The 26,606-nt window shown below is 43.6% G+C and overlaps 4 protein-coding genes across 4 annotated transcripts; 3 read left to right on the top strand and 1 right to left on the bottom strand.

The window, feature by feature from the left end:
- The first annotated feature begins 590 nt into the window (after positions 1-590).
- Positions 591-7,945, top strand: LOC134074014 (alanine aminotransferase 2-like). Its single transcript, XM_062530402.1, has 11 exons — positions 591-967; positions 1,052-1,141; positions 2,753-2,861; positions 2,992-3,125; positions 4,575-4,818; positions 5,505-5,584; positions 5,952-6,088; positions 6,223-6,397; positions 6,558-6,713; positions 6,919-7,031; positions 7,300-7,945. The coding sequence occupies exons 1-11, from the start codon at positions 863-865 to the stop codon at positions 7,388-7,390; spliced, it is 1,434 nt and encodes a 477-aa protein (XP_062386386.1). The 5' UTR covers positions 591-862; the 3' UTR covers positions 7,391-7,945.
- A 707-nt stretch (positions 7,946-8,652) lies between these two features.
- On the top strand, positions 8,653-12,976 carry LOC134073998 (alanine aminotransferase 2-like). Its single transcript, XM_062530401.1, has 11 exons — positions 8,653-8,977; positions 9,063-9,152; positions 9,674-9,782; positions 9,915-10,048; positions 10,549-10,792; positions 11,215-11,294; positions 11,492-11,628; positions 11,749-11,923; positions 12,087-12,242; positions 12,460-12,572; positions 12,842-12,976. Exons 1-11 carry the CDS (start codon positions 8,852-8,854, stop codon positions 12,930-12,932), a joined length of 1,455 nt encoding a protein of 484 aa, XP_062386385.1. The 5' UTR covers positions 8,653-8,851; the 3' UTR covers positions 12,933-12,976.
- A 460-nt stretch (positions 12,977-13,436) lies between these two features.
- On the bottom strand, positions 13,437-22,641 carry dhx30 (DEAH (Asp-Glu-Ala-His) box helicase 30). The gene is made up of 20 exons (XM_062530400.1): positions 22,480-22,641; positions 22,038-22,165; positions 21,762-21,872; positions 21,473-21,627; positions 21,232-21,340; positions 20,779-20,928; positions 20,494-20,646; positions 19,441-19,929; positions 18,735-19,118; positions 18,180-18,264; positions 17,785-17,883; positions 17,326-17,501; positions 16,939-17,145; positions 16,714-16,795; positions 16,324-16,517; positions 15,764-15,914; positions 15,483-15,640; positions 15,230-15,330; positions 14,975-15,114; positions 13,437-14,005 (listed from the first exon to the last, which is right to left on the bottom strand). The coding sequence occupies exons 1-20, from the start codon at positions 22,625-22,627 to the stop codon at positions 13,764-13,766; spliced, it is 3,462 nt and encodes a 1,153-aa protein (XP_062386384.1). The 5' UTR covers positions 22,628-22,641; the 3' UTR covers positions 13,437-13,763.
- A 1,230-nt stretch (positions 22,642-23,871) lies between these two features.
- LOC134099636 (chymotrypsin-like elastase family member 3B) lies at positions 23,872-26,597 on the top strand. The gene is made up of 8 exons (XM_062552581.1): positions 23,872-23,908; positions 24,165-24,253; positions 24,613-24,695; positions 24,839-24,964; positions 25,251-25,387; positions 25,760-25,902; positions 26,223-26,375; positions 26,477-26,597. The coding sequence occupies exons 1-8, from the start codon at positions 23,872-23,874 to the stop codon at positions 26,492-26,494; spliced, it is 786 nt and encodes a 261-aa protein (XP_062408565.1). The 3' UTR covers positions 26,495-26,597.
- The last annotated feature ends 9 nt before the right edge of the window (positions 26,598-26,606 follow it).

The following is a 26,606-nucleotide window of genomic DNA, read 5'->3' as shown; positions in this document are numbered from 1 at the left end:
TAGGCCTGGCCAACATAGGCTAGTATAAAAGTTTATATAAAAATTAAAGGCTACCATAGACTATTAGTAGTCTATCGTAATTGTGTTATTTTAACCAGTTCAAATTACTATGGGTTAGATTGAACACTTTAGGCCTATTTATCTATTTGGCTGACGCTTTATCCATAGCATTTTACATTTACATTATTACAGGGCCAGTCTCCCCAGAGCAACTTAGGGTAGGCTACCTTGCTCAAGTGGCAGTCAGGAATCCAGGACAGGACTTTTTTGGGGGGCTGCTGCATGCTAGCCCAGCACTTGGCCCATCATTCACATTAGAGCGCAATGTATTTTAATACAAAACATTAAAATACACACATGCATGGGGTTCAAATCAATAGTAAAGAACATCTTAGAATATCCATTTAATGGCAGCAGAAAAGTCCTTGTAATGTCTCCAGTGTTCCTTCTATTCATAAGAACAAAAGATCAGCATATGAGTCCATATAATATGTGACTGTTTGCACCAACATTGTTACTTATTACTGACTCACAATATGTTTTCAAAGCAGCCTAATCCAAGGTCAAAATGACTAGTCACGTCACACTTGTGAAATGACAGTCACTTTCAGGAGGGCTTACAGAGGAAATAGCATACACGCACTTTATTTATTTTCTTATTCAGAAGTGACAGTAGTCTTTCATGTGGCCAGCAGTTCGAGGATTTGAGTTCTGTTTTATAAATACAATATTTGCAAAGTAAATAAGCAGTCTAGCAAGCCTTGTGTCAAAGAATTCTGAACTTGAAAGAAGCAGGGTCAGAGCAGCTTTGACGGGGAAGGGCAGCATCAGGAGGACTCGGGTGAGGGTTTGTCCAGTCAGGATGTCCCTCCTGAAGGAGGCCAGCCCCAGGCTGTGGAGTATCCGGAGCTCGGAGCAGGTGGCTCTGGCTAAAAGAGCAGCACAGATCACAGTAGAGCTTCAACAAGTAAGACAGGCGCTGAAACGCACTGCTGAGTATTAGTAATTTTAACATAGTATATTTTCTGTCAGTGTTTCTTTTTTCTTTCAGGGAGTGACATGGCCTTACAAGAATGTGATTGATTGTTCTTGGGGTGACCTACACAGAGGAGGACTAAAGCCTTTAACTTTTGTCCGCCAGGTACAGTTCTGGAATATGCTTGAATTATCTTTATCCTACTACCTAAATAGGAAGACTCCATTATTGTGTTTTACAACTGACGTTTGGATATTCTCCCATGCCTGAATTACTGGTAAAATATTAAGTAACCAGGGATAGTTTCCTGTTTTGTTACTGCAGTTCTCTATTTCTGTGTGTGCATTTTCCTGAGTGTGCTATCTACTGTTCTTTTTCAGCAGCATGTGTGACTGTCTTTTTGGATTTATATTAGATTTGAATCAGTTATGTTTACTTTAAAGGTGAATTCTGGTAATTTTCCACATAAATCTCTGTTTCTCAACGTCATGACACCAAATACAGTCGGTACGACCCCCTCCACCCTCGCCCTCCTCCTTTGAGCCTGTTTATTTTAAAGGGATATTCCGCCATTTTTGGAAATACGCTCATTTTCCACCTCCCCTCGGGCAAAACAATCGATATTTACCTTAATCCCGTTCATCCAGCCATTCTGTGAGTCTGGCGATACAACTTTTAGCTTCAGCCTAGCATAGATCATTGAATCGGATTAGACCATTAGCTTCTCGCCTGCTAGCTTCATGTTTAAAAGTGACTGAGATTTCTGGTAATTTTCCCATTTAAAACGTGTCTCCTCTCAAGTTAGAAAGTGCAATAAGACCAACTGAAAATGAAACCTAGCGTTTTTCTAGGCTGATTTGACATGGAACTACACTCTCATCTGGCGTAATAATCAAGGCAACTTGCAAACGTACCATAGGCGCAGTGATATCGTACGCAGCATCTGAAAATAGTCCCCATAGACAACAAGCAGTAGTAGTGCCAGTAGTTTGCAAGTTGCCTTGATTATTACGCCAGATGAAAATGTAGTTCCATGTCAAATCAGCCTAGAAAAACGCCAGGTTTCATTTTCAGTTGGTCTTATTGCACTTTCTAACTTGAGAGGAGACACGTTTTAAATGGGAAAATTACCAGAAATCTTAGTCACTTTTAAACATGAAGCTAGCAGGCGAGAAGCTAATGGTCTAATCCGATTCAATGATCTATGCTAGGCTGAAGCTAAAAGTTGTATCGCCAGACTCACAGAATGGCTGGATGAACGGGAACAAGGTAAATATCGATTGTTTTGCTCGAGGGGAGGTGGAAAATGAGCATATTTCCAAAAATGGCGGAATATCCCTTTAACTGACCTACTCTGCCAGTCTCTCTGTGAAGACAGAAACTGTCAGACGGTTTGTCAGAGTGTATTGCAGTTCAGTTCGTGTTGGATTGGCTCCTTAGGGTAGCCTGGGTTTCCCATACTGCCTTGCGCGGTGATTTCTTTCACGCTGCTAAGGCAGTCTGAAAACTAACGCCCCCATTTTCGCCTGATGTTGGGGGCCAATCACAGAACAGGGGAGAAAGCAAGACCATGATGAGCTATGGAGAGACGCATTTGATTGACATCCGTGGCGCCCAATGAACAGATCTGGGCATTTTTTTCAAATACGAGAAAATGAACGTCTGGTTGCCAGACCACGTCTCATTTGAGAAGTGGGAGGCGTTTGCCAGGCTATCCTTAGGGCATAATATCATATCATCTCCCATTTTTCATATTCTGTGTTTATTATGTTGAAGGTTGTTGCAGCCTGTTTGTACCCCTCTTTGCTAAACTGTGAGGTGCTGCCTGTTGATGTACAACAGAGAGCCAAGGGCTTGTTAGAGGAGTGCGATGGTGGAAGCGTAGGTAAGATTTGAACTAAGTGTTATAAAGAATATATTTTACTTACTAATTGACTTGAGATACTGAGTAAATGTGAGGCTTATTGGCCACCACAATTATCTATGTATGACTACTGTTTTGTGTGCATTTACAGGCTCATACACCTCAACTTCTGGGATCCCCAAAATTGTACAGAGTGTGTCTGAGTTCATTTCACAAAGAGATGGGATTGGGCCATCCTCACCAGAGAACATTTTTATCACCACTGGTTCTCAGCATTCCTTTATGGTCAGCTGGAAATGATTTTCATAGTATAATTTAGGCTTATGCTTTTATGTATATCATGGTGGTTATGGTTATGCTATTTGGTGTCTTTGTCCAAAGCGACATACGAATAAAAAACATTTAACAGTGATCAAATTCAAAAGGTTGGCCAAACTAATAGCAATATTCAAACAAACAATATCAATTCAAATATGGAAATAAACAATGGATATGGGAGAATAGTAAATAAACAATACAATAATTTAATCAAAATAATAACAATAACTATGGCATGTTAAGCAATATTGAACAACAATCTCAAATTGGCTTAATGAAAACAAAACAACATTATACAAACCATAATCATAAGAAGCGCTAGAGTCCTCAGGTGGGAAAGAGTAAGATAGAAGTTGAGTGTCTCCCACATAGCAATGATAATTAAATCCATGAGAGTGAATGATCTCAACTAAAGGGCCGTTCACACCAAGAACGATAACGATAACGATAACTATAAATAAATATCGCTCTCGTTAATATGAATGACAACGTTCACACATAAACTATAACGATAACGACATGAAGAACGATATCGTTGCTGATCACTTTCAGAGCGATTTTGAGAACGATAAAAAGCTAATAGCCAATCAGAACCCATAATATTCTAGCCATCACATTCATTAACATGAGGAGAGACTTTTATCGTTGGCCTGTGTGGGCGCTTTTATCGTTATGGTTATAGTTATAGTTATCGTTATCGTTATCGTTCTTGGTGTGAATGCTCCTTTAGTGGTGTAAACAGAGAAAAGCAGGGGCCCTAATACTGATCCCTGAGGCACGCCTGAGGTTATTAGGACTTAGGTATACAGGACTTTGATACCTGTCCCTGCCAAGTGCCAAGACACGCTAAAAGAACGCCCTTTATAGTAAGATTTGAATCAGTTAAGGGCTTTCTCAGATAGTGTAGAAAGGATAATATCATGGTTAACAGTATCACAGGCTGCAGATAAATCTAGCAGAATTAACACTGACTGAGCAGAGGACTTAGCGCCTCTCAATGCTTCTGTCACAGATAGAAGAGCAGTTTCAGTAGAATGACCACTCCTAGTTACAGTAGGTTATTCTGATAAAGGAAGTCACATACTACACATACTATGACTTTCTCCAAAAACCTTTGACAAGAAAGGTAGAAGGGAGACAGGGGCCTCATTAGCCTACAGAAAAATACCCTATAAGTGCTTGTCCTATCAAAGATAGGAAAATCCTATCCTATCATTACAGAAGCAGTTAAACTCATGGCTGCTTCCTATATTGTTATATTATAGCATTGCAAAATAGTTGAAAATGTTGATGTGCTCTGAGGTACCATATATTTCTAAAATCATGTCAGTTTCAACTTTTACTACTCTCTGCCATTAATGAATTGGTAACATGTCTATACCTTAATTAATCACATTCCCATGTGAATTTAAATAGAGGGTGCTGAAGATTTTGGTCAAGGATGAAGGCTCCATACAGACTGGCGTGCTTTCGCCTGTACCCTCACATCCCGACTTCAACATGGCACTGTCAATGCAAGGAGGTGCCATGGTGCCTTACCACCTGTGTGAGGAGCAGGGCTGGGAACTGAAAGTGGATGAGTTGAGCAGAGCCCTCCATGCTGCCAGGGGGCACTGCAATCCCATGGCACTCTATGTTATTAACCCTGGCAACCCAACGGGTATGTCACAAAATTCTACTTATTTGTTATACAAGACATATGAATGGAATATACATTTCAGTACATGTATGTGTAGCTACAGCTTTGACTGTGGGTCAGCCTTTATATGCCCGTCTTAAATAGCTGATTCTCAGGACAAGATGTGATGTAAGTATTTGTAATAGGGTGGTTTATTATACATTGTAAAAATCCTCTCCTATAGCATCTGACAGTCTCTCTCACCTGATACACATTACCATGCACGTCCCTCGAGATAACATAAGAGGAATCATATGGGATGTTTTCTTTCATGATGATAAATCAAGGTATTAAAATATTAAAATGTGACTGATGCAGCAAAAGAAAATGTTATGGTAGCTGTAACCAAATAAGTCTTCTTCTGCATGAGTCTACTGCGCTTGAAACGTTGTTCTTCTATGTGCTGCACCTATTCAAGGGTCGTGTTTACAGCAGTTAAGTTAAGTAACTTGAATTCCCCCTTGGGGATCAATAAAGTATCTATCTGTCTATCTATCTATCTAAGTTTCACACATGCACAAGTCCTCTTGACACGCGGTCACAGATTTCTCGAGACCCCGCTCATGGCGCAAAAAGATGCAGCAGTTCTTGTCACACACTCACCAGTGCCACTATCATAGGCGTTAGTGAGGAGGTCTCACTGTTTCTGCTCTTATTTCTTCTACAAGGTCAAGTCCAGAGCAGGAAGTCTATTGAGGACGTGATTCGATTTGCTGCTGAGGAAAAGCTGTTCCTGCTGGTAGATGAGGTGATGGTTTTCCCATGATGTGTAATCAGTGAGCAAACTGATTTTAACCTCAGTGTGGAGACGTTGGACAAGGACAACATAAATTCACACAAAACACCATTTGTTTATTCAACTGCTAAATGAAATTATTGTTGTTTTATTTGTATGTCGCTTTGGACAAAAGCTTCTGCTTAGCACCATAACTGTAACTAACCTCAGTGTGGAGACGTTGGACAAGGACAACATAAATTCAGACAAAACACCACTTTGTTTCCTCAGCAATGCAATATACCTCTAATGTAGACACAATGTGCTATGTGGAGAAACAGGAGAAGTAAAAATGTCCATGTTATTCTGAAGCTGAAAGGGTACTTTTCCTATTCTCTAGGGATACCAGGATAGTGTGCATGATCCAGAGTGTGAGTTTGTGTCTTATAAGAAAGTGCTTTTTGAGATGGGCCCACCATATTCCAACTCTGTGGAGTTGGTCTCCTTCAACTCCATCTCGAAAGGATACTTTGGCGAGTGAGTGCCCAGCTGCTTCTAAGAAATTCACTTTGATGGGCTTTGATTGTCTGGCTCTTTTTATGTTCTCAGACTGGACAAACTGGAAGTCACAAAATCATTGTCCACTCCTGATCTCCACTCCATTCTTGCAGATCTGGTCTGCGTTGCGGCTATGTGGAGTTTGTGAACCTGGACCCTGCAGTGATGGGACACGTGTACACCTTGTTTTCCATTGACTCCTGCTCACCTGTCTTAGGGCAGATCATTCTGGATATCATGGCTCATCCACCACAACCAGGAGATCCTTCCTACCCAACATTCTCTGAAGTCAGTTGTTGCATGACCCAATATGTGTCAGTGTCAGACAGACTATAGCCTATGTTTCAACACAAAGCACTCTTTGAGTGAATTTCTCATAGAGATGGTAATACTTACACTGCTCCTATCTGTGCCATGTTGTGGCCACCATTCCTCCCATTTCCATTAGGAAGTCAGAGCCATAAAGAACACACTGGCCAGTAATGTGCACAGGATCCAAACAGTTCTTGGTGCCCTACTTGGAATCAGTGTCCAGCCCATCAAAGGGGGCATATTTGCTTTCCCTCAGGTCCATATCCCACCACGTGCCATACAGCAGGCTAAGGTGAGAAAAGACACCCAGTCAGCACATCCTCTTGCTCACACAAAGCTACTTTAATGACAACACAAGCGATTTGTTTGAGTCGTTAGTTTCAATGCTGTAGGATTTTGCCACAATTCTCCAACCTAAACCATTTTCATGATTTATGGCATATGGTGATTGTCATAACTAGGACTTCTGTTCTCATATTGGTTTTAATCCTGCTCAGGAGGCTGGCATAGAGCCTGATGTTTTCTACGCCAGTTGCCTTCTGGAGGAGACTGGGCTGTGTGTGGGAGCAGGCTGTGAGCATGGCCAGAGCAAAGACACTCACCACATCAGGTACTCCGCAAACATGTACAGTCCCATGGAAACCACTTAGGCTTTGGCTCAGACAGTGTAAGGCAGAGATAACCATAGAGTCCCTCAGTTTTTTTTCTGCAACTGAATAGCCCAAATACAGAGAATATTCGCCTATAGCTAGGATGTGGCTTTGAAGGTAAATCACTTGAGTGCATTAAAAAATCATGCGTGCCATTCTTCCCTGATCAAACAACTCTTCTCCCTACATGGCCAGTTTATGAAATCCTTGCTCTGATCTGGCTCCTAGACTGTGCATCGCAACCCCAACAGAGAACATGGAGGAGGTGCTGAACAGGCTGTCCACATTCCACCTCAGCTTCCTGAGCCGCTTCTCCTGACCAGGCTGAGGACACGACTCCTGCGGTGCCCATCTACGTGTCCATGATCTGATGAGCTACTGAGACTGGCATTGACAGCCATCACAAAACCGATTGAATCACTGATCATATGGATGGCTTCTTCCACAATGCCAGTGCTATTTAATCAATGAAATGTAAGGCTGAATGAGCAGTCAACCTTAAGTTGATAAAAAAAAATCACAAAAAAGTTTGGATTTATGGAATTGTCTTTCTAGTATGCATTTCAACATCAAATATACATATACTGTATAACAATGGAACATAAATCCTTTTTAGTTTGAGTTAAATAACAAGTTAAATGTGCCATGCATTAATGCAAAATAAGCATGAGTGCATGAGCCACTGTGGCAAAACCATTGTACTTTTTTACACTCAGATGCACTTTGTCCATCATTCAGATTAGAGTGCAATGTATTTTAATACAAACTAGAAAAGCACTCAGAGAGTGCAGACCTCCGCCTGCATTGTTCTTCCTAGGTTGTCATACATTTGAACCTAAACTATTCAGATTGCCACCACATGGCCATACCATGCCATTACACCACTTAGCTAAATACTTAAACGCCTCCGGAATCCAGACGGAATTACGGATCAATCTTTCCTTCCTTGGGTCATGTCCGACCTTCCATGAAAATTTAATCGAAATCCATCCATTACTTTTTGAGTTATCTTGCTAACAAACAGACAGACAGACAGACAGACAGACAGACAGACAAACGTTGGTCCCCGATGAAAATATATACCTCCTTGGCGGAGGTAAATAAAACATTAAAATACACACATGCATGGGGTTCAAAAGGTCAATAACAATTATAGTCCAGGCTACAATTATATTGTTCTGGCTGAGATGTAATCTCAACAGTAAACAAGAACATCTTAGAATATCCATTTAATGGCAGTAGAAAAGTCCTCGTAATGTCTCCAGTGTTCCTTCATACAAAAGATCAGCATAAGTCCATGTTATGTGACTGTTTGCACCAACATTGTAACTTATTACAGAAGTCCCAGTTACAATTCTCCTCCTGTAAATCATTATTGTAGTAGTGCATCTAATGTTATAACATTTGAACAAGAATGTGACGTTCAAGTCTGAAAACTCTAACTCGCATTTGGAATTTCAAAGCAGCCAAATTCAAGGTCAAAATAATCAATAATGGCCAGTCACGTCACACTTATGACATGACAGTTACTTATTTGAGGAGGGCTCACAGAGGAAACAGCACACACCCACCAACTTTTTTTTTTAAATCAGAAGTGACAGTAGTCTTTCATCATCTGGCCAGCAGTTTGAGTTTGAGGATTTGAGTTCTCTTTTCTAAATACAATATTTCTAAAGTAAATAAGCAGTCTGGCAAGCCTTGTGCCAAAGTATTCTGAACTTGGAGAGAAGCCAGGGTCAGAGCAGCTTTGAAGGGGAAGGGCAGCATCAGGAGGACTTGGATGAGGGTTTGTCCAGTCAGGATGTCCCTCCTGAAGGAGGCCAGCCCCAGGCTGTGGAGTATCCGGAGCTCGGAGCAGGTGGCTCTGGCTAAAAGAGCAGCACAGATCACAGCAGAGCTTCAACAAGTAAGACAGGCGCTGAAACGCACTGCTGAGTATTAGTAATTTTAACATGGTATATTTTCTGTCAGTGTTTCTTTTTTTCTTTCAGGGAGTGACAAGGCCCTACAAGAATGTGATTGATTGTTCTTGGGGTGACCCACACAGAGGAGGACTAAAACCCTTAACTTTTGTCCGCCAGGTACAGTTCTGGAATATGCTTGAGTTATCTTTATCCTAAGACTCCATTATTGTGTTTTACAACTGGTATTTGGAAACATATTCTCCCATGCCTGAATTCCTGATAAACTATTGAGTAACCAGGGCTAGATTTCCTGTACTGCATCAGTTCTCTATTTCTGTGTGTGTGTGCATTTTCCTGAGTGTGCTATCTACTGTTCTTTTTCAGCTGCATGTCTGTCTTTCTGGTTTTAAATGAGCTTTGAGTCAGCTATGTTTACTTTAAAGTTGAATTCTAGCAATCTTTCACATAGATCTCTGCTTCTCAAGGTCACTGAGTGAGTAGTCAGTACGACCCCCCACCCCCCTCTTTTGAGTCTCTGTTTATTTTAACTGACGTACTCTGCCAGTCTCTCTGTGAAGACAGAAACTGGTCGTCAGACGGTTTATCAGAGTGTAGTTCAGTATTTGTGGGACTGGCTCCTTAGGGCATAATATCATATCATCTCCCATTTGTCATATTCTGTGTTTATTGTGTTGAAGGTTGTTGCTGCCTGTTTGTACCCCTCTTTGCTAAACTCTGACGTGCTGCCTGTTGATGTACAACAGAAAGCCAAGGGCTTGTTAGAGGAGTGCGGGGGTGGAAGCGTAGGTAAGATTAACTAATCTGAAAGTTTTATTAAGTATATATTTTACTCACTAACTTGACTTGAGAAAGTATAAGCACCAGGCTTCTTAGCCTCCACGATTCATGTATGACTATCTGCTTTGTGTGCATTTACAGGCTCATACACCTCAACAGCTGGAATCCCCAAAATTGTACAGAGTGTGTCTGAGTTCATTTCACAAAGAGATGGGGTTGGGCCATCCTCACCAGAGAACATTTTTATTACCTCTGGTTCTCAGCGATCCCTTATGGTAAGCTGTAAATTATCTTCATAGTATAATTCAGGCTTAGGCTTTGGGGTTTGTAGTTTACTATTGTTAGTTTACACGTGGCTGTTTTCCTGTTTGTTATGTGAAATGACAAAAAACAAAGTAAAACTGTTCAAATTGTGTTCAACAACCAGTATTTACTGAAATGTGCATAATTTGATGTGGTTGCCATCCAGTGATGCCATAATATGCAAATTAGATGAGTACATTTACCCCCTTCATAAGCTTTTATTCATACTCATTTACAGCACTTTATTTCTGACCACTTTCAAGCCAAGGCCTTTTGGAATGTAAAAATCCAATATTGTTTTTTTAAACCCTGCTGGTTAGAGGGTTAATCTTAAGCTAAGCGTCATTATGAAAGCTGTGCTCTTAGATACCATATATTTCTAAAATCATCAACTTTTACTATGCCATTACTAATGAATTGGTAGCATGTCTGTTCATATCGATTAATCACATTCTCATGTGAAACTATATAGATGGTGCTGAAAACTTTTGTCAAGAATGAAGGCTCCATACAGACTGGTGTGCTTTCGCCTGTACCATCATATCCCTACTTCAACATGGCACTGTCAATGCAAGGAGGTGCCATGGTGCCTTACCACCTGTGTGAGGAGCAGGGCTGGGAACTGAAAGTGGATGAGTTGAGCAGAGTCCTCCATGCTGCCAGGGGGCACTGCAGTCCCATGGCACTCTATGTTATTAACCCTGGCAACCCAACGGGTATGTCACAAAACTCTACTGATTTGTATTACCCTTTAATCAACTTGTTCACTCACAGCATCGCATGCGGACGCACCTCACACAGCTGTTTCTATAACAACCAACACCGCTAGACTTTAACTGTATAATAGTAGCCCCCTCACTTTTTCCTAGCAGTGTGTGGATAAATGGGTTTAGTTAATTATGTGTATACACAGTATCTCCTCACCTTATCTGCTGGCCTCTAGTCATTCGCTACATCTATTGTTGTTATGGTAACTGTAACCAAACCAGTCCTCTTCTGTCTGCTTGAGTCTGCTGCGCTTTAAGTGTTGTTCTTCTATTGCAAAGATGACGCAATTGTTGTCACACACTCACCAGTGCCGCTTGTGGCGAGACGTAGACAGAGGACTCACTGTTTCTGCTCTTATTTCTTCTACAAGGTCAAGTCCAGAGCAGGAAGTCTATTGAGGACGTGATTCGATTTGCTGCTGAGGAAAAGCTGTTCCTGCTGGTAGATGAGGTGATGGTTTTCCCATGATGTGTAATCAGTGAGCAAACTGATTTTAACCTCAGTGTGGAGACGTTGGACAAGGACAACATTAATTCACACAAAACACCATTTGTTTATTCAGCAATGCAATATACCTCTAATAGACATAATGTAATGCTATGTGGAGAACCGGGTGAAGCTGAAAGAGTACTTTTCCTATTCTCTAGGTATACCAGGATAGTGTGCATGATCCAGAGTGTGAGTTTGTGTCTTATAAGAAAGTGCTTTTTAAGATGGGCCCACCATATTCCAGCTCTGTGGAGTTGGCCTCCTTCAACTCCATCTCGAAAGGATACTTTGGCGAGTGAGTGCCCAGCTGCTTCTAAGAAATTCACTATGATGAGCTTTGATTGCTCTTCTCAGACTGGACGAACTGGAAGTCACAAAATCATTGTCCACTCCTGATCTCCATCCATTCTTACAGATCTGGTTTGCGTGGCGGCTATGTGGAGTTTGTGAACCTGGACCCTGCAGTGATGGGACACGTGTACACCTTGTTTTCCACGGACACCTGCTCACCTGTCTTAGGGCAGATCATTCTGGATATCATGGCTCATCCACCTCAACCAGGAGATCCTTCCTACCCAACATTCTCTGAAGTCAGTTGTTGGAGTGCTTGACCAAATATTTGTCTGTGTACAGACTATAGCCTATATTATGACACTTTTTGAGTGCTTAGATAGAATTTCTCATAGTGATGGTAATACTTACACTGCTCTTATCTGTGCCTGTTGTGGCCACCATTCCTCCCATTTCCATTAGGAAGTCAGAGCCATAAAGAACACACTGGCCAGTAATGCGCACAGGATCCAAACAGTTCTTGGTGCCCTACCTGGAATCAGTGTCCAGCCCATCAAAGGGGGCATATTTGCTTTCCCTCAGGTCCATATCCCACCACGTGCCATACAGCAGGCTAAGGTGAGAAAAGACACCCAGTCAGCACATCCTCTTGATCAGACAAAGCTACTTTAATGACAACACAAGCGATTTGTTTGAGTCGTTAGTTTCAATGCTGTAGGATTTTGCCACAATTCTCCAATCTAAACCATTTTCATGATTTATGGCATATGGTGATAGTTAAATACACCATGATGACTAGGACTTCTGTTCTCATATTGGTTTTAATCCTGCTCAGGAGGCTGGCATGGAGCCTGATGTTTTCTACGCCAGTTGCCTTCTGGAGGAGACTGGGCTGTGTGTGGGAGCAGGCTGTGAGCATGGCCAGAGCGAAGGCACTCACCACATCAGGTACTCCGCAAACACGTACAGTGAGTCCCATGGAAACCACTTAGGCTTTGGCTCAGACAGTGTAAGAAAGAGATAACCAGAGTCCCCCAGTCTTTTTTTGTACCAGAATAGCCAAAATACAGAGAATATTCGCCTGTAGCAAGGATGTGGCTTTGACGGTAAATCATTTGAGTGCATTAAAAAATCATGCGTGCCATTCTTCCCTGATCAAACAACTCTTCTCCCTACATGGCCAGTTTATGAAATCCTTGCTCTGATCTGGCTCCTAGACTGTGCATCGCAACCCCAACAGAGAACATGGAGGAGGTGCTGACCAGACTGTCCACATTCCACCTCAGCTTCCTGAGCCGCTTCTCCTGACCAGGCTGAGGACACGACTCCTGCGGTGCCCATCTACGTGTCCATGATCTGATGAGCTACTGAGACTGCCATTGACAGCCATCACAAAACCGATTGAATCACTGATCGTATGGATGGCTTCTTCCACAATGGCAGTGCTATTTAATCAATGAAATGTAAGGCTGAATGAGCAGTCAACCTTAAGTTGATAAGAAAAAAAAAATCACAAAAAAGTTTGGATTTATGGTATTGTCTTTCTAGCAGTATTTATTTCAACAACATATATTATATATATACATATACTGTATAACAATGGAACATAAATCCCCTTCAGTCTGAGTTAAATAATAATTTAAATGTGCCATGCATTGATTAATGCAAAAACCATTGTATTCTACAGTACTTGACACTCTTCAAAAAGAAGATTTAGCCAGTTCATCCATTTCACTTTTACCATGAGGCAAAATAGACAGTTCCAAAAACAGGCCATACATTAAATGTTCTACCTGTACCAATTGGAACAAAATTAAAGATGACCCCAAGCACTGAAATACATTTTCTGTTGTAGGAGTTGTGATTCATTCTGGGTGTAAAGTCTGAGAGTCTGATCAGAGCAAAATATCCTGTTTGTGATGCTGTATCCAGAGCAACTGATACGGTCGATAATCATCAGTCAGTCAAGTCTGTGTGTGCACCATTAAGCTTGGTTTCCTCGGTGCGACATCCGTGTGTTCTTTCCTTCGTTGTCCGTTGAGTAAAGAGACTAGAGATCTCAAGAGACTAGAGATGAGATGCGTGGAGATGACCTGGGGGCAGCAGGTCCGAGGTGGGGGCAGCAGGTCCGAGGCGCGTTCACTCTGTATCACTGAGTCCATCCTCTCCCGCCTGGTCTGTGTGGGTCAGAAGGTGCACCAAAAGGCCGATGAGCTCCGTGTCCTGAGGGCTGTCGTTCGCGGCGTCAGGACGCATGTTACGATGGAACATGGCCTGCAGGGACGTGCGCAACTCCCACAGCAGGTTCCACGTCTCCGTGGATAACTCCCAACGCACGAGAGACTTTCCAGGCAGGGCTACCACTACATGGTCGCCAGAGACTAAGAGGGACAGAGGAGGACACAGAGATCAGGCTTTTATGACACCGTATGAAACAGCACACATGTAAAACTCAGCAACATACTCAGGACGAGTAGGTAGGATGATGCTAATTTCTTTGCACACACACTGATCTTGATCTAGTGTTCCTTTACACTCCTCCTCCAGGAGAATGCAGTATAAGCTTACAAAAGGGCTGTGTCTCATTTGACATGAGATGATGTTATCTGTACATGTTGTAACTATACAAATCACAGCATGTAAACAGGAAAATATTGGAATTCTTCTGTCACTACTGGGAGTGACAAGGCCACTTCGAAGCCCTTGTGCTAAGCTAGGCTAGCGGTGGGTGCGTCAGATTGAGTAACTACACGCACGGAGATGAGAAGGGTATGTATCGACTTATTGAACTCTGGGGAACAAAGTGAACAGGCTCAAGTCCCAAAAAGTCGTTGTGTTCCTTTAAAGACATGAATAGACCCTTTAACTGTTTATAAACAGTGATGGATGTATGCACAGCATGGTGCTGGAAAAAAGTTAATTTATCATGCTACGCAGAGATTAAACCACAAAAGATCGCAAAAAACACCTGAACACGCAACAACTGGACAGTTTGATGCTAGTTACACTTCTAAATCATCATTTAAAACTGTAGTTTCCTCTTCCTTGTCTGAATCGGTTTGAACAGAGCCTGTTTACGAAGAGCCTATTCACTCCCTATTGACTGGAAATCAATAGGGAGTGATCGAAAGTGGTTGCTTCACATTCTGTTCTAGCTCCCACAACCTAAGTATGAATTTCCTATCATAAGTGAAACAAACAAATACCTATGGCCTTTCAGTATCTTAAGGTGGGCCGGTGGCCAAGTCTCTGGTCTGAGTGAATGGGGGTTAGCACATCACTTTCGGCACCAGAATGCACATGCAAAAATGCAGTAAAGCAATAAAATGGTCAATAGCCCACTGGTTTACCTTTCTCTGTGAGGTCGCAGTCGGTCATCAGGAGCAGGGCTAGCGGATGGACTGAGGAGGAGTCTCTGATGAACACCATACCTTCTTGTTGGACCGCACTGAAGAATGTCAACCAACGGCTGGGAAGCTGCATTTTACCTCTGGAAACAGGACACACACACACACACACAGAAAAGGTTTCTTTTACTTAATTCACATATTTTTTTTTAAATATGTGCGCTCATTCCATGAAGCCTTTGGCCTGCTGGCTGTTACCTGTTGATGGTGGACCGGTGCAATACCACGGGCCCAGTCTGAGTGCGGAAAGAGATGCCATCAGGCCGAAATCTACCTTTGTTCACAACGCCTCTCTTCACCTGAACAGATGCAAAAGCAAAATGGCCACAATTAGTCAATGCATACAAAAATGTGGCTATTTTGAGAACGCCTTCCAATCAACAATGCATGTCCTTTATGTAGGTGCCTTCCGAATCTACAACTGTGGATGTTGGGGGTGCATGCCATGTACCTGTATGAGGTTTGGATAGAGACCAGCCATCAGCACAGCTTTGAGCAGCTCATCCTCATGGCTGAACTGGTTGTAGGTGGAGGAGTTACGGAGGCAGTCATTGGGGTTGGAGACCAGCTCAGCCTCAAAGAGGTTCTCGCTGAACTGACGAGCCAGGCCTATACAGGGTCAGAAAAAACCCTCCATTAAAACCTCATCCATCCATCCATCCATCCATCCGATCATCACTAGAAACCATTAGCACTGTAGCGAGCGCTAGGTGACCATAGAGCGGGCCTCACCCTGAATGAAGCGCAGACGGGCTCCTGACAGAGTGTACGCGTTCATGTACTCATTCCGGTCTTCCCGGTCCTGCTGCTCCCTCCAACCCTGCACAGCACGACTGAACACCAGGAAGTCACTGCAGCTGGAGCCTGCCAGTTCCTCTTTGGCCTGCACACAGACAGACAGGCAGAGCAACAACAGTCTTACATATCTTGGATATGCCATGCTGCCATTGTCCATGACATAGTAATTGGTATAACAGAAATTTTAGTTCTCATTTTCGCAGGACTTTTACAGCCATTTGTGAATAAAATTAAATTTCTATTTTCTTCACTGAAAACTGGCATAGCCACCATTTATGTAGTTAATGTCACTCAAATTACCATGAAATATTGTGATACAATGTTATGTCTATCTTGTTCCGTCCTATTTTATGGAGTCACATAAGTGCCCCATACATAAACAGAAACATAATTAAATAGATACTAGATAAGATGTTGAGAGTGGGGAGATATGGTTAATGTACAACTCTACTGTATGAGATGGACTGAGATAGATCAAGGAGGATTATTCTGACCTTGTTGATGAGGGCTCTGTTCTCCATGCTGTTGAAGAAGGGGTCTCTGGTCAGGCACGCAGCCACCGAGATGAGGGGGGAGGTGCAGCGGAAGAGAGCGGACAGCACCAGAACCTTCCCAAGGCGTGGGTCACACGACATGCAGGCCACCCGCTCACCCAGAGGGGTCAGACTCTCCGATTTGTCCAGCACGCCTGGAAAACCATCAGCGTGATCAATAGCACTCTACGACACCCCAGGCTTAAAGGGCTTGACACCATTCAGAGAGCATGCAATACACACTCATGAGATATTACCACATGACGTCTTAAATAATAAAATGCCACAATGTTCACAAATGGAGACAAGGTTCAACAACATTTTTTCCAGTGAAAAATCCAGCAGTCTCACCAATGTCCTGCAAAATCCTCACAGCATCCTCAATGGCTGCCCGATCTGGAGAATCCAGCACCTGTGACAAGAACTCTACTGCCTGAAGGAGAGGGAAAGAAAGACACTCTCTATTACTACACCATACAAGCCACATCCTCAGCTTAAGTTATCTGACAGAAAGAGAACCATGTGCGCACTGTACTGTATATGTTCAGGAAGAAGATGGAAGAGGAGTGAACCCACCTTGCTCTGTGGGCTGTGAACCTTGGCCTGTAGAATCAGACTCTCCAGAGGGGTGCGCAGGATCTCTGGGATGGGGAACGCGGTCATGGAGTCGAGGCGTTCACGGGGGAACAGGTGGTAGGAATTCCCGGGTTGGCACCTGCCCGCCCTGCCTTTACGCTGAGTGACATTAGACCGCGACACCCAGACTGTGTCCAGACAGGAGACCTACAGTATGGTATATAGAGCAGAACTGTCTTACATCTTCACACCAAGAGTACAGTTCACAGAGAACGATCTCGAACACAATACCGTTATGGACTGTCTGTCTAAAATCCATCTATCTATCTATTTAGTGTATACATATAGATACTCTTCTATCAGTTATAACAAATTCAAATATTTCACCTTTGTCCTGGGGTCATAGCTCTGCTCCTTCTGAGAGCCGGCATCCACCACGTGGACAATATCATCGATGGTAATGGACGTCTCTGCAATGTTGGTGGCCAGGACAATCTTGCGCTGGCCCTCTGGGGGGCGCTGAAACACAGCCTGCTGGTCTGCCACAGACATGCTGGAGTGCACTGACAAGAGGAAAGGGCAAACCTGTTTCTTGTCCAGTCACACTTTAATCCAGTAACATATATCAGATCTAACTTGAGCACTGAAGCCTAGCTCACATTTGAAGTCTTAAAATAGAGTGAGTCGGGCTGACGTCTCAATACAGGGGACATTCTTAACAAGGCCATGCAGTGTGATGTGGATAGAGGTTTTGGACCAATGACTGTTAAAAGATCAGTGGACAGACAGACCAACAACCTTCGGTCTGTTTTAACCACTAACACAAACAAGACCACATTCACTTACATGGCAAGACCAGCTGCGAGCGGAACGCCGGACTCTCCTCCAGTATCTGCTGCACCGTTTTAATGTCCTGCCAGCCAGGCAGGAAACACAGGATGGCACCTGCAACAGCACACAGGAGGAGGGCTTATACAACAGGACACACTGACATGTCTTTCATTCAATTTACTGGCATTTTATCGATCAAAAAACTCACGGATTAATCGAGAAAATAACTGACAGATTAATCGACTATCAAAATAATCGTTAGTTGCAGCCCTAATGTGTACGTGGATTGTGAGTATGTACCGCTATAGACAGGTGTTTATACGAATAACAAGAGTTGCATTTCCATAGAGGTTGGTGCATCAGTTTTGCCTACAGTGGTTGACAGTACCAGCTGTCTGCTGTATCAGTACCTGGATCCCCTGTTTTGTGAATGTGCTTGATGACATCAGCAACCAGATCGACATCTGGGGTAGCATCATCGTCGTCATCCCCTTTCTGTAGCAGACGACAATCAGAACACAAGATACTGGAGAGAGATTCTTCACTAATATTGCAAAACGCAAAATGAGAAGAATGAGTAGACAACAGCACTGTTCCAAAGTGGCAATCTCTCTCCTACGTCACATTCATACTGTTGGTGCTAGGAATCTTTGCATCTAACTTAAACAGAAAGTCTTCTGTAACACAGGTATTTGATAGGAATTACAGGTAAAGGATGCATTGGAATGATTGTATTCTAAAGTAGAGTTCAGACCAAATTTTCGCGATGAGACGAGACGACTAAACATGTTGAATGCTCTGCGACAGCTTGCGACGGCTTGCAACTACGCGCAACATTTAATTCACACTTTTGCAACTCGGCCTCGTCGCGTCGGGAATCTTTGGTGTGAACTGGGCTTTAAATTCTTGAATTTCCCCTTGGGGATCAATAAAGTATCTATCTATCTATCTATCTTAAGACTCACTCGTGCCCTGCGCTTTTGGGCAGCTTGCTGATGGGGCCGGCGGCCGATCTCCCCCAGCACGTCCTCCAGGTAGCGCTCCTGCACCGGGTGCATGAAGCCGGGCACGCGCACCACGGGGCAGCCGCCGAAGTACTGCGCCAGCCGCTGCGTGTCGCCGGTGGCGCTCATGAGCACCAGGCGCAGCTGCGGGTTGTGGGGCAGCAGCGCGCGCAGCAGCGCCAGCAGCAGGTCGGTGTTGACGTCGCGCTCGTGCACCTCGTCCACCACCACGTGGCTGACGCCGCGCAGCGTGGGGTTGCTCTGGAGCTTGCGCAGCAGCACGCCCACCGTCAGGAAGAGCAGCGCCCCGCCACTCTGCTCCGGCGGACGCGACTCCAGACGCACCTGAAGATGGACAAGGGCGAAACAAAGCATTTGTTCATCACTGTTAATACAGAGTTAGCCACTAGTGCACTTAAGTTAGCCATAGTGAGTTATGCGTAGGTTAAGCAAATGTGAAATTCTGTGACAAAATACATATAATTACAATATTAACTACTGAACCATTTCAAATTATTTTCAAACAACATCGCACCATCAGTTGAGTCTGACTGACAGCATTACAAATTCACCTAAACACCTAAAAATACGCTCAAATAGCTCGCTTTTCTAGCTCATGTTGATAAGGGAGATCATGGTCTAGCGGTGTGTGAGTGTCGTCTCTCACCTGGTAGCCCACACTGGGTTTGAGGGCTGGGCCCATCTCCTGGGCGACCCGTTGGGCCACGGACACGGCACTGATTCGCCGTGGCTGCGTGACCAGGATGTTGCACGTTGCGCCCTCGCCAGCCATGACGCGGCCCTCCAGCAGGAAGCGCGGCACGCGCGTGGTCTTCCCGCACCCCGTCTCCCCTGCCAGCACGATCACGCGCGCCCCATCCACTGTCGACACCACCCGCTCGCGGTGAGCATCCACGGGCAAGCTCACTCCCATGCGGGGATTAGCGCTCTCCCATTGCTCCAACAGCTTGGCACTCAGACGTTTCTCCTGGTCAGGTGCAAGGGGGCGATACGCCCGACCTGTGATGGCGTCTGTGACCGCTTGCTCTTCCGCCTCCTCCTCTCCCGCCTCTTCATCTTCCTCGTAGGCCTGCCGGCTTGCGGCGTGCTGATCTTCCTCATCCCAGAGTTTCTGCATCTCGGCCTCAATGGGGTACTGCGCACACAGTTACGACGTTACATGTGAACTCTCCACTGTGGCATACAAGTCAAAATGAGACATCTCAAAACTACAACTAAGTCTGATCCAGCTACAGTATGTACAGGATTCCCACTAAGTGAAATGTAAAATTCCATGACTTTCCAAACTTTCCCTGACAAAATACTGAATTTCCATGACCTACTACTGTATATAATGAAGAGTACAATATACTGCTCCGACCAAAGATTTCAAAACAGTCGCATAGCATTGAAGAATATTTTACTTTTTCAGAGCGGAAGACAAATAAATGGACATGGAATAAACAAAGTTGGACTAAACACAACTACTCAAGCAAGCAGTAAAACTAATAACCAGATATACACCATAATGTATTTTGGCAAGTAAAAAAAACGGCTAATACAAAATTCCCTGATATTCCCTGACTTGACCCCCAAAATGATACAAATTCCCTGACTTTCCATGTCTGGAATAGACTTGTCCAAATATTCCAGGAATTCCATGACCCGTGGGAACCCTGTATATAACTGTGGGCAGCAGTGGTGGGTGTGGGCAGCGTACCTTAGTGAGGTATTGTCTAATCTTGTCCACCTGCTCCTCAGGGATGACAAGGCTACAGGGCCGCCGCATCCTCTCCCCTGCCTCTCGCACCTGATCCCTATGGTACTGGGCATGAGTGAGAGGCATATTGTTCTCATCGAGCAACTCCAGCTCCTGAATATGAATCACACACACACATACATACATACACATACACATACACAGATCAGCATGTACTCCACAAGCAGTTAAGGTGGACACATTTCCATTTGAATCTGGAAGAGCAAGTTCCTACTGAGAGCGAACCTTTAGTCTGAGACAAGCCAGAGCAGAAGCTTTCCTCTCCGCTTCCAATTTACTGCGCCCAAAAGCCTCAAATGTCATCTTCTCGGGCCAGTGCAGGGTGAGTTCACAGACTTTAAACCTCCCGCCCCCTGTGCGGTATCGAACAGTGTCCTATGGAGACAGAAGGGACAGTTTTACACAAGAAAGGAACTCAGTAGCAGTCCTGGGGACTGACAATACACCCACTAATCAAACAGATGCACAGTATTGCTCGCACACTAAAGTTACATAGATGCTTGTCGCCACAAAAGTTTAACCAGTCATGTAAGATTAGTTTAACTTCCTTCCTTTACAGTCATCCATTACCACCAGTTATATAGCCTGTAACCATCTAATTTAAAACCATTTCATTTAATTCCCTGGTTTCTTACTGTTAGTCTCTTCCAGTCCGAATGTGTCTTAATGCACACTTACTCTGACTTTGTTAGGTGACACAGCTTTCTGAACGACCTGCATGAGGAGAGCTTTTGGCTGAGAGAATGTTGACCAAGCTTCCTCAACTCTTGGATCATCTTCTGGCATCCTAAAGAATAGAATTGTTTTCATTTAGATGTGGCGTTAGAAGAATAGGATTTCCGGCACATACATCACATGTCTGAGTTTAGGTGACTCAACTTGCAAAATCAACTTCTCTTACTTAGAAGCAGGAACATACCTCTTGGTCCTACTCTGTGGTCTGCTGAGGAATTCACTTTTGAACGGCGGGACTGTGTACTCCTCATCCTCATCCCGCCACATAGATGCAGGAGAAGGTCGTCCTCTGCCTTTTTTCTTCCTGGGAAGGACATCTTCTTTCAAAACACCCAGTTCCTACAAAGAAATGGGCTTCTGATAGTCACCAACAGAAAACACTCAGTGTCGCATATAATTGAATCTGTTCATGACTCGTCTCGCAACACTGGATGGGTAATGGTGGCAGTGTCAGAGCCACTGGTAGTACTTACCCTCAGTTTCTGACAAGCTGCTGCAGCAGCATGACGCTCTGCTAAGACCTTCCTGGAGCCAAAGCCCACAGACTCGATCTTTTCGGGCCACATCACAGTCACAGTGGCCCTCTGCGGAAGACAACAAATGGGCAGCGCTTCAATAAAACAGAATGTTTGGTCTTCACACCGCTTTCCCATCTGTCTGCCTTTTCCTTATTTTGATACCGTGTCACACACACACACACACACACAAAACTGAAAGCACTTAATGAGATAGGAGATTTGGGGACTGACCTTGACCTCTCCATCGGTGCAGTTGTATTGGATGAGATGAGAAGCATCGGACACCCCTACAGAACGGGCCAAGGTACGGTAAAGAAGATCTTTTGGTTCTGGGAACTCCTTCAGCAGACTACGATGACCTGGACAAAACACTCATATTATTAATTCTCTTCACTCTTGTTTGAGACAACGTAATTACACTGTAATATAACCACACACATGCATTCCAGCATGACCTTCCCCACAGCCCAGTAAGTATTTGGCTAACACAACAGCTCATTCATTAATAACTTTAACATTAATATCGAGGTTGAAGAGCAGTAAATGTTCAATATTTCAGCGTCACATTCACTACTGCCTTACTGTCCTGTCCTATAACCATTTAGATAACATACTTCAGGGAGGATGTTACATACACCTCCTTGACGTTCTGACATTTTGGGACACATCGTACCTTTAGCTGTTTCATCATCTGTTCCTTCAAGTGTACCTACTGGGCCGACTTTGGCACTGTATCGACTGGCACTGGTACAATTTATGCCCACTCTATTCCCAATTTCAAACGTTTTAGTTCCAAGGTTGCACAACGCACGGAGCCGCATGAGCGTAAAGCCGGGCAGCGCCATGTTTAAACAAAAATGTTTGCGGAAGCTGCCTGGTTATTGACACTGACAGCGCCATCTGTTGGTTCGGAGGGATTTGGCTGTGCCTGCCACAGCTATATAACATGGATTTCTGAGTTTTCATAAATTTGAGCCATGTAGTCATGCAAAATCTGGAATCAGGTCTGGATTTTCGGGGTATGGATCTTCTGCCAACGTTTCGTAAAACCAGTCACAAGAAGATGCATTTTTCTGTTGTTAAATTAAAATTGTTTTCACCACATTACGACGCAAACTAGTGTGATTTCTAATTTCTATGTTGAACAACTACAACTATAAGTCTCAGCCCCTTGGACATGCAACATAAAAACTGACTTGATTGAGAGGTTGAGATTCATTTTTGAATGTTGAGTGTTGGGCCATATGAGACATGCACCTTAAAAATCTTGCATGTGCAGCAAGCCCAAGTTGTGATTTTTGCTTTGCACATGCATTTTAGTGTCCTACAATACTACAGAACAACACAGGTAGGCCTATCTCAAATCCAGAGATATTGGCAAAGGTTTTTCTATCTCCCCCCCCCCCCCCCCACCAAATTAAGTTCACTTCACCATGAACTTTCCAGAATGAATAACTCATTATTATAGCCTACCCTATTAAACGTAACTGGTATCATTGCAAACGTGATAATGTGCCCTAAAAACTGGCATATTTTGTGACATTATGTTATGTAAGGCCAGAGAACTGGAGAGAAGGTGGTCAGCCAGGTACAGTTGAGAAAGTGTTATATTTGAACATTTCTTTTGTTATGTTCGCCATATCTTATCCGTCACACTTTATTACTTTTCACTACTTTTAATTTAAATGAAATGAGAGTGTTTAAATTAAAAACAATTGCAACATTGCTATGTTGTTATTTATTCAATTTTGCAATGAATGGTTAGTTAGTTAATTGTACATCTATAAACTCCTTTTGGGTATTATTGATTGATAGTCTAAGGAAATGACATGTGGAACATCATGTTGAAAATCACTTCTTTTCAATATTTTCTGTTTCATTCTGTATAAGCAAAAAAGTGTCTCAACTGCACTCAGTCTATGGGTCCAACCTGCCTGTTCTGCAAGTGTTGCCATGGAATATGTTGATTCACCTGTCATGTGGGTAGTCCTTTCTCATGTTTATGATAAGAAGAATTGCCTATAAAGCCAACATCCCTAAGAGTCCACACGCATAAAGAGGGGAAATGGAAGTGATCCTGGTTCTGCTTTTGGTCTCGACAGGTGAGTGAACACTCCTCTGACAGTCTTCCTTTGATTAAAATAAATAAATGACCAGATAAACAAGAGATTGAATGATGCAATGAACATTTATCAACTCAAGTCGATGTGTTATATACAATGAAACATATGTATTTGGTTTACATACACGTTTTATACATTTCAGTAATCTATTTACAATTTCTGATTGATTTAACTGAGGCTGATGAGAATAGCACTTGTATTTGACTCATTATTTAAACTGTATACTGTTTCCCAGTGTCTGGTTGTGGTACTCCCACCTACACTCCAAACACCAGCCGGGTGGTGAATGGGGAAGAGGCTCGGCCCCATAGCTGGCCCTGGCAGGTGAGTATATCTATTTTTAATGGGAAAATTCCCGTGGTTATTTATCTTGTACACATTTTAACAGAAGGGGGGGATTGGTATTCAGTTGCACAGGAGAGAACTTTATTTCCTGCATGGTAAGCAAAACAAGATCGTAAACTATAAATCAGTTATATTTATCTGGTTTAAGTAGCCTCGTATCACATAGACGCATCAGTGTTAAATCAACAGGTGACCTGGCTGGGTGTTCAAGGTCATACTATCCTTTCACTTGGAACACATAGGTCTTCTGAGAGTTCAAGAGTTTATAAGGGCAGGGTAAACAGACCTGACGTTTAAACTCGGAATATACTTTGTATATAATTTGTTGGTGTTTGTAGGCCTTGCTGGAGACATTTTTCCCTGTCTGTGGTGCCACCCTCATTGCCCCTAACTGGGTTCTGACAGCAGCACACTGCATCAAGTAAGTCAAGAAAATCTTACAGAATTACAGTATTAGGCTTGTTAATAAATGAACACTTTTTTTTTCAGGTGCCAAGCACTTTTTCAGGACACGTTTGAGAAAATAGATTGTGCTGAGCGCTGAGCTTTTGTCTGTGTGCTTAGCTTCCACACATACAGGGTGGTCCTCGGAGATCACAATCAGAACCAGCAAGAGGGCCCAGAACAGTTCATCATGGTGGATAAAATGATCATACATCCAAAATGGAATGATGACTGCGTATCCTGTGGGTAAGCCCCCCCCCCCCCCCCCATCAAGGTGACCCATGTAAGTTCACTTTTAGGGAATATAGTGGAGCTACAATCTGCTGCAGGAAAAGACTGTAAGGATTCAATATGATTATGGTGTCCTGAGCCCAAACACCACCTATTTTAGATGGATTAAACATTCACTGTCATCCGCACTACCAAATACAATAACATATAATGATCATCTCATGAGATTATTGGCAACTGTAGCAGACATTGTAAATACATTGTGTTTTTCAGATAAATCTCCTAATGTTGTCACCTTCAGGAATGACATCGCCCTCCTTAAATTGGAGAAAAGTGCCACCCTGAATGACAAAGTGCAGCTAGCATGCCTGCCCGAGGCCGATTCTGTCCTTGCTCACAATCAGCCCTGTTATGCCACCGGCTGGGGCAGACTCTACAGTAAGCCTGATCCACCTCACAAAAATCAGTGCGCCCATTAATAAGGAATCTATTGCACGCCTATCTATGGCGATGCACATTCAGAGACACTAAGGAGATTTCTTTAGAAGTTTAACTGCAATAAATAGGTGCCTCTCATGTAAAGTTTATACGTCCTCCCTCGCTCCTCGGGCCTCGATCCTCACTGATCTACACAAAGAATGATGGGGCGGCAACAACGATAGTCTATCCCTTCGTCTATCTTTCTTTATGTAGATCAGTGAGGATCGAGGCCCGAGGAGCGAGGGAGGACGTATAAACTTTACATGAGAGGCACCCAATGTGTGAGCTCCCCCCGCATCTGTTAGTAATCTGTCTCCCTCTGCGTCTCAGCTGGTGGTCCCCGCCCAGACACGCTGCAGCAGGGCCTGGTGCCTGTGGTGGAGTATGACGTCTGCCGCCGGAGTGACTGGTGGGGCTCCAGTGTGAAGACCACCATGGTCTGCGTGGGGGGAGACGCTGTATCAACCTGCCATGTGAGTACATTCTCCAGTGACCTGTGCACTCCCTACAGAGGCAACTCGGGGACCTAAGGAAAATGTGCAGCGCAGTGTAGCAAGCCACAACAACACTGCAGACCAATCGCTTTGCCAAATAACCTCAAGTGAAAAAACAACAAAAAATTTATTTTTAGACATAGCCTTGAACAGGAAACACAATCCATTCTAAACACTGCAAAAACATCGCATCTTAGGCTTTTGGGGCTCCTGGGGGATATAAGGAAAGTGGGCTATGGGCAGGGGAATCTTTTCCTCCAAGTGCAGGTATCAAACAGCATTTCCATATTTGTTTTCAGGGAGACTCTGGTGGGCCTTTGAACTGTCAGGGTCGTGATGGAAAGTGGATCGTTGAAGGAGTCAGTAGCTTTGTGAGTGGAAACGGCTGTAACACCCCCAAGAAGCCTAGTATGTTTACCCGAGTGGCCTCCTTCATCCCCTGGATCACAGAGGTCAGTATGGGCAGACTGGACTTCATATAGTATTATTGTACACAAACATAACTGCAGAAGCAATATTATCATTACTGATATCCTATGTTTTCCTCTTCTAGACAATGGCCAACAACTGAGAAAAGACTACAGCTTCTCTCAGTAAAATTCTTACCTATGATTCTTACACACAAACTCTTCACCTGGCTAAGACCAATAAACTAATGAAGGCTAAATCAAATTTAGCTTTGC

The sequence above is a fragment of the Sardina pilchardus genome, chromosome 2, assembly GCF_963854185.1.
Source record: "Sardina pilchardus chromosome 2, fSarPil1.1, whole genome shotgun sequence".
NCBI lineage: Eukaryota > Metazoa > Chordata > Actinopteri > Clupeiformes > Clupeidae > Sardina > Sardina pilchardus.
Note: the sequence above shows the minus strand (reverse complement) of the source record. Positions and strands in the feature narration are given on the sequence as shown.